This window comes from Schistocerca cancellata, chromosome 3 (assembly GCF_023864275.1).
Source record: "Schistocerca cancellata isolate TAMUIC-IGC-003103 chromosome 3, iqSchCanc2.1, whole genome shotgun sequence".
Taxonomy (NCBI): domain Eukaryota; kingdom Metazoa; phylum Arthropoda; class Insecta; order Orthoptera; family Acrididae; genus Schistocerca; species Schistocerca cancellata.
Window position 1 is genome coordinate 349147137 of NC_064628.1, and position 8466 is coordinate 349155602.

Sequence of the window (8466 nt, forward strand, 5' to 3'; positions counted from 1 at the left end):
AAGCCTCAACAATTTTGTGTTTTTGGATCCTTTAAAGCAACGCATATTGCCAAGTTCCGTGTACTCAAAGAAACAAGCGATCATTGCCTTTGAAGTGCTTTAAAAACAAATCACTCTTATTTGTTTGTGTACATCTAGCAACAGTCAAACAGTTGATTGTTGTTAAATTTCTCTCTGGTACGAAAAAAATCCGTGTTTCCTCTGACGTTACGCCGACTTATATGGATATTGCATTTCCTCGGTCGATATAAGGAAATTGTTAAAGAAATTGAGTTTGTTTTTGAACTTTAGTCACATGCAAAGACTCCATCGGAAAGAGAGTTTCAGTGTCACATATTAATGCCAAAATCAAATACACTGAAGTCTTCCGTTTGCCTAATGATACCCTCACCTCATGATAAGTCACATACGTCTCAGTCATGTGGCGTGCAGCATCGATGTTTCTGTGGAGCAACGTCCAATTTTAGTCGATCTGCAAGACATTCAGTGCTGACAGAAGCTCCACAAGGACGAAATTCTGTAAAGCTGTTGTAAAGGTTATTAACTACCAAAATTACCGCCGAAGGGCTGGCCTCGTTAAATGCACTGGACCTTATCTAACCACCCAAGCTAAATGCTGTCGGAAGTGGCCGTTATTTGAACAGGAAACCGCGACACGCTGTTGGTAGCTTTCCATTATCTTTACAGCAACGAGGAGGAGAGTGATGGTCTAGAGTTTCTGATCACAAACCTCTCTGCAGTGCCTCATGACGTGAGCATATGTTACACTGTTGATGATTATCTGTCCGTTGGATGGGGTGTTAAGCTCAGTGGCTGATTTCTTCCCTTTCAGGTGGAGAAATTTATGTGTCGTTACTGGGTTTGTCCCTCTCCCTTGCCTGATCGTCATACAACACAATCGTTACACCACACTACACGCACATCTTTTACATTCAGTTCCACCTGTACCTAGCGAGATGGCGCAGCGGTTAGCACACTGGCGTCGCATTCGGGAAATCGACGGTTGAGACCCTTCGTCCGGTCATCCTGATTTAGGTTTCCCGTGATTTTCCTAAATTACTTCATTCAAATGCCGCGATGGTTCCTCTGGAAGGATATGGGCGACTTCCTTCCACATCCTTCCCTAATCCGATGGGACAAATGACCTCGCTGTTTAGTCCCCTCCCCTGTATGCGCCAACCAACCTCTACCTATGGGATAGACTTAACACACAATTCTCACACTTTGCAAGGGAAAGGTGCCATAGCGTGTGAAGGAAACGAAAAGTCTTTACCAGTAAGGTGGCTGAACCTGCCATTTGGGTCTACCAGCCTCCCATGCCATGCAACTTTATTTTATTACCACCCTCATCTCTTATAGGAATGCACATGGAAACCGAACCTCATGGCATGAGTCTAGTATAGAGGGGTTTGTGGCATGGTGTCAGTGTGTTGTGCCAGATAAAGCACCACAGTTGGCTTGACGGTTGGTGGTCAAGTAGTTACCGAAACCAGGAACACTTTGGTGCCTTATAAATACTGCCTGTCTGCCCAGACAAGTCATCGATCAGCGAGTAATAGAGTACGTGTGCACTGCAGTGTTCGCACCCACTGTGAGTTCACCTCAGCTCCACACTCATCCTGACTTGCCACCTATCAAGGTGCCCAGCTGCAGAATTGATAGGCTGAAAGTCCAACTGAGCCACTGGGCGTCCATCAGTCCCAGCTGCCACTAACTAGACTAAGGTGCAGAGATTGTAACCGGATGCCTTCGCCGCCTCAAAGTAAGTGATCCACCAGCCAGCCAGCTAGCATTGCCTACAACAAATGTGGCCATCCCACCGCCCACTGGCCGGCCTCTGTGGCCGAGCGGTTCTAGGCGCTTCAGTCCGGCACCACGGTGCTGCTACGGTCGCAGGTTCGAATCCTTCCTCGGGCAGGATGTCCTTAGGTTAGTTAGGCTTAAGTAGTTCTAAGTCTAGGGGACTGATGAATACAGAAGTTAAGTCCCATACTGCTTAGTTAGAGCCATTTGAACAATTAGAACCACCTCTCACCACAGCTGAACCATCATCACTAACAGCCTGTCACAGCATCACTGTGCTGGCATTGACATTGTAAGAATAGCTGCATCACCTTTATGCTTAATACACCAATGTCTGAGAGAAGGCTGGTGTTCAGCACAGACCTGAGGTGGCCATAAGCTGCGGTAAATACTGTTGGAAAAATGGATGGAGACTATTATCGACAATGGACTGCTTTTGATTCACCATGACCAACTAGCCTCCATCAAAGGACTGACGTACCCAGTTTATGGTAAATGTCTTTAATGAATTATGTTTGTTTGTAACAAATTTGAACATCAAGTAACATGCTAAGTATCTCTTAGGACAAAACAAAATGATGAAAAAATGTGGTACTACAGTTAGCTAAACAAGATGTTTTGGCATAAACACAAGCGCCGGAACGAAGATGAGGAACGCAAGAGAAGAGAAGGCGGTGAAACGAAGTCGGTCAATGGTGCGCTGATTAGGACCGCACCACGACAGGAGCGGCCTCTACAATGGGAGAATATAAGCGCCATTCCTGCCAGTCTCGGCCGCTCATTATTGGCTCAGTTTTGGGACAGTATTCGCAGAGTATCAGCGGGGCCTAGCAGAGAGTGCTACGATAACAGGTAGTAGCGATCAAGAAACTGTGACAAACTTGCATGAACATTATGTATAACAAAGGACTTGGACTTATGTGGCATGTCGCCCATCACTTGCTATAACATTGTTATTTCAAAGTTAATTATCGTCAATCTGCTTTATGGAAACAAAATTACTAATGTTATTTGCTTGAATTGTTGTATAGCATTCCGAGAACGCAGCATGCCTTAGGCACCCTATACAACATTAGTGTGCAAAGTCCCACACAAGACACAAAGGAATTAATGACATTAGCTTCCATTGGCCAAATCAAAGCAGAAATTTGAAAATGTATGCCAGACTGGGAATTCGAACCTGGGTCCCCTGGTTAATAAGTAGACGCGCTAACCACTGTGCCATCCAGACAGACTGGTTAGCGTTCGTCTGCTTAGCTAAGTGGTTACGTGCTTGCCCACCATGCAGCGGACCCGAGTTAGATTCCCGGCCGGGTTGGAGACTTTCTCCGCTCGTGGACGGGGTGTTGTGCTGTCCTCATCATCATTTCATCCTCATCACCGGCACGCGATTCGCTCAAAGCGTCGTCGGCTGTAATAAGACTCGCACTCGGCTGCCGAACTTCCCCGGGTGGGGGTCTCCAGGCCGGCAATGCCACAGATCAAATGGTTCAAATGGCTCTGAGCGCTACGGGACTTAACTTCTAAGGTCATCAGTCCCCTAGAACTTAGAACTACTTAAACCTAACTAACCTACAGACATCACACACATCCATGCCCGAGGCAGGATTCGAACCTGCGACCGTAGCGGTCGCGCGGTTCCAGACTGTAGCGCCTAGAACCGCTCGGTCACCACGACCGGCAATGCCACAGATCATTTCATTTTGTGCGGAGTGGTTAATGCAACGGCATGGACTACCCTAGCACGCCGCCTCCTGTCAGAACCAAGCTCTGATCTTATACAAGCACTACTGATATAGTACCACTTCAGCATTATCCTCAATAGTCGCTGCATTTCGCCGATTCCCACAATTGCTGATGCTTTGTGTGCATCCACACTGAGGAGATCATTGCCCATCATCACCTTCATTATATGTATACGTGGTGTAAGTTCTTTCGGACATGACCGAAAGAGGGGACGCAACATAATATATAATTATATTAAGGTGGTATCTGTTCTTTAGGACATGTCCGAAAGAACAGATACCATCTTCATATAGTTAAGGCTAACTGGCCATTGACATTCTTCTTCTGTGCTGGACGCACACGCATTGGCCGAACTCTTACGGAACTCGGTAAGATTGTCTGCCGCGAGTAATGAGTGTAATGGGCAGGGACACTACGAATATAGTGTGTGGACATAAAGTTGGGAATGTGGGTCTCGCGGGGAGCGTGAAAGGGACAAATCCCTGCAGTCACACTATCGTATGTGCGCTCGGTGGCTGAGGTGGATAGAGCGTCTGCCATGTGAGCAGGAGATAACGGATTCGAGTCCCGGTCGGGGCACACATTTTCAACTGCCCCCGTTAATGTATATCAACGCCTGTCAACAGCTTAGGGTATTGATTTAATTATCGTTTCATTAATATATAATTAGCTAGGTATTATACCCACTCTAGAAGGTGGTGAACTGGATGTCCTAGGCAATATAATGATAGTATGATAATGAATACAAGCCGAAGCAATGAGTTAAGATTTGTACCTAGGTCATGATTCGAACTCGGGTCTTCTACACAGTATGCAGATGCGCTTCCCACTGCGCACCCTGGCACTGCAGCTAACACAGCAATGCAAGTTACCGTAGTACGTCTCTCTCCCTCTTATAAACTTCATTTGCCGCTTCAACCCATCTTGTTACTACCCTTCATGAAGATTATGAGTATTGCAGAGGCTTACGGTATGTTGATAAGTTTTACTTATGGACCGTCTGACAGCAACTGAATGAAACACAATTTTAGTGCCATACGAGTTTCGACTTTATTTTCTGCAAGGCATCATCAGTGCCAGGTTGCGTGAACAATTTCTTACATATTACGCTCCTGTTGCAATTCTGGTGTTGTTCTTCTTCTTATGAATGCAAATTTGCTGTTTTTTAAAACATTCCACCGCAAATTACCATTCATAAGAAGGATAACAACACCAAAAATGCAACAGGAGCGTAACATGTAAGACATTGTCCACGGAAACTGCCACTGATGATGCCTTGCAGAAAATAAAGGCGAAACTCGTATGGCACTAAAATTGTGTTGCATTCAGTTGCTGTCAGGCGGTCCATAAGTAAAAATTATCAACATACCGTAATATTACACGCAAGTGAGGAAGACAGGACTGCAAAAGTTGAAGATTGCAGAGGCTGTCTTATACAGGGTGTTACAAAAAGGTACGGCCAAACTTTCAGGAAACATTCCTAACACACAAATAAAGAAAATATGTTATGTGGACATGTGTCTGGAAACGATTAATTTCCATGTTAGAGGTCATTTTAGTTTCTTCCACCTACGCTCAATGGAGCACGTTATCATGATTTCATACGGGATACTCTACCTGTGCTGCTAGAACATGTAGATTTACAAGAATGACACAACATGTGATTCATGCACGATGGAGCTCCTGCACATTTCCGTCGAAGTGTTCGTACGCTTCTCAACAACAGATTCGGTGACCGATGGATTGGTAGAGGCGGACCAATTCCATGGCCTCCACGCTCTCCTGACCTCAACCCTTTTGACTTTCATTTATGGTGGCATTTGAAAGCTCTTGTCTACGCAACCCCGGTACCAAATGCAGAGACTCTTCGTGCTCGTATTGTGGACGGCTGTGATACAATACGCCATTCTCCAAGGCTGCATCAGCGCATCAGGGATTCCATGCGACGGAGGGTGGATGCATGTATCCTCGCCAACGGAGGACATTTTGAACATTTCCTGTAACAAAGTGTTTGACGTCACGCTGTTACGTTCTGTTGCTGTGTGTTTCCGTTCCATGATTAATGTGATTTGAAGAGAAGTAATAAAATGAGCTCTAACATGGAAAGTAAGCGTTTCCGGACACATGTCCACATAACATATTTTCTTTCTTTGTGTGTGAGGAATGTTTCCTGAAAGTTTGGCCGTACCTCTTTGTAACACCCTGTATTGGAATAGCAGCATAGTATTGAACAAAATGGTGATAATTCTGCCCGATCAATTATAATAATACATTCCTAAGTGTGGCTATACGTGTACTCACCTACAAGGTATCACTGAGGACGCCGGTGAGCAGATGGCGGCCGTCTTGTTCGAATTTCGACTTGTCCTTCACCTGCAGGTGAACCTCTTCGGCAGGTACGGAGTAGGAGGCGCATCGTGTGGCGTTGTCTTCTTTTACCTCGGCAGGAGATGGAAGACGTGTGAGGCACGCAGATGCAGCTAGGGGCTGCGCAGTTGACGTCGTCGGCAGCAGCGAGTCCTGCGTCCTGCCACTAGGGGCGCAGGAGATCCTCGGTACGCCGCGAACGTTGCCGCCACCCGTGTCGAGTCCGAAGCAGGGCAGCACGCGCCGGAACTCCTTGCGGAAGTTGTCGTTCATCCAGGCGTACAGGAACGGGTTGTAGCAGGTGGAGCTCATGGCGAGCGCGTGCACCAGGAAGAAGCACAGGTTGAAGTAGCGCCAGGTGCCGAACGAGGTGAAGACGTCATTGGCGAGGTTGAGCAGCGTGAGCGGCATCCAGGAGAGCCCGAAGATGGCGACCATGGCGACGAGCATGCGGTTGGTGCGGCGTTTGCGCTCGCGGTCGGCGTCATCTCTGCGCGCCGAGCGGCAGCCGGGTTTGTGGCGCGCGCGCCGGCCCAGACGCAGCGAGACGCGGACGTAGCAGAAGGCGGAGACTGCGAAGGGCAGCGCGAACTGGGCAGCGGCGGTGACGGCGCCGTAGGCGAGGCGCGCGCGCTCCGACGGCCAGCTCTCCTCGCAGTAGTAGTGGCCGTGCTCGGCGCGCAGCACCGTGTACAGGCCGTAGGGCAGCGTAGCCAGCGCCGAGAACAGCCAGATGCCGGCCAGCGACCAGGCGCACGTCGAGAGGCGCATGCGCGGCCGGAACGGGTGCACGATCACGAAGAAGCGGTCGACCGCGATACTCGTCAGCGTCAGCGTCGACGTGTAGACGCTGGTGCCCTGCGCGAGCACGACGGCGCGGCACAGCGCGCCGCCGAACACCCAGCTGCCCAGGAAGGTGTAGAGCGGCGTGAAGGGCACGCACAGCGCGCACAGCAGCACGTCCGACAGCGCCAGGTTGCCGATGAACACGTTCGTCACGGTGTGCATTGCGCGGTTGCGCGCCACCACCGCCACGACCAGCGCGTTGCCCGCCAGGCCCAGCACGAAGATGGTCGTGTACACCACGCAGAACAGCGCCTGCACGGCGTCGTTGTAGATGATGTCGTTGCCGATGTCGTACTCCAGGAAGGCGGGACTTTCAGAGCTGTTCGTGGTCCATGACGTATTAGCCGCCACAGGTACCTCACTCGCTCCATAACCTTCTGTCATAACTAGTTGTCGGTATGTTGCACACAAACCGAGCACCAATTTCTGTTGATAACTCAGTGCACACACCTTAACAATACATCATCAACAGAGGACAAAAATCATTTAGCAGCGCCATTATTTGTCTATAGCGTGGGAGAAGATCTTCATTTTACTTCATAAATCAAGCTAAAATCTATTCGTTTCTCTGGGAACTGGAAGTTTCAAAGAACTACACACTAAAGTGGAAGATTTATTCACGAAATCATTGTTTGCGAAATCATTGTTTGCTCGCAATACAAAGAAAATAATCGTTGATATGTAAACATTATCGTGGGAAGAACGAAATGCTAAAACTTGTGAAGTGAGAGTCAGGCTTCTCACTATATTGTTCTGGACTAATTACAAGCATTTCAAGAACAGAGAGTTGCTATCTCACTCGTGAATGTTGTCGCTAATGCCATGTGTGGTTCGAAGAGTGGATAAAGAGTGGTTGTCAAACGGAGTAGTAGCAGAGAGTACACAAATGTCATAAGTATGTGGCTCAGGAACACGCATAACTGCCATAGGCAACATTGCTTGTTAGCTTTTAATGATGTACATGGTTTTTCTACTTCTCAAAGACGCTTCACGTGAACAGTCCATTAGTTTCTTCCAAAAGTCAAGAGTGCATAACTGATCACAAGGCATATTACTCACTAGCTTATAACGGTGTATACAGTTCCCCATTTTACCGAGACCCTCCAGTTTTACTTTTGAGATGATGCCGGACACCATCAGATACTTTCAGAGCTTTTAAATACACTAATCTAAACAACACATCACTAACGCAGGAAAAGACATTTCATAGCCAGCACTATCAGTTTCGAAAAATATCATCCCATTAATTCCGCTGGCTCTCTGTAGCACGCAACCGGCATCCAATGTTCGCTAGAGATATCAGGCAAAACGTAAAAACTTTAATAAAAGGCGATATGATCATTCATATATCCGTTCTCTTTCTGGCACTAGTCGATGGTAAGGTTTGTTTCTTTTAGTTTTTTAAAAGTTCTGTTTTTTTTTTAAATTTCAGTAAACTGTCAACATGTCATCATTTTTGGGGTGCTTTGAAGTTAAGTATGTTACTTTCAGAGCTTCAAGCTAATATACACCAGAGAGATCATGTAAATTTTAATATTAATCAGTGTAATACTTAATACATTTTACCAAGTGAAAATCTTTGTAATAGACCTCCACGAAACATTAAATATTACTGATACCTGATATTCAGCATAGAAATGCGCGAAGTCAACAACCATGTCTTATTACACGTCCAAATACACTGATCAAAGCTTTGGGTAGATG

At 47.0% G+C, this 8466-nt stretch overlaps 1 protein-coding gene across 1 annotated transcript; it reads right to left on the minus strand.

Moving 5' to 3' along the window:
* Positions 1–5850: 5850 nt before the first annotated feature.
* LOC126176301 (prolactin-releasing peptide receptor-like) lies at positions 5851–7146 on the minus strand. Its single transcript, XM_049923452.1, has one exon. The coding sequence runs from the start codon at positions 7144–7146 to the stop codon at positions 5851–5853; it is 1296 nt and encodes a 431-aa protein (XP_049779409.1).
* Between the last annotated feature and the right edge of the window lie 1320 nt (positions 7147–8466).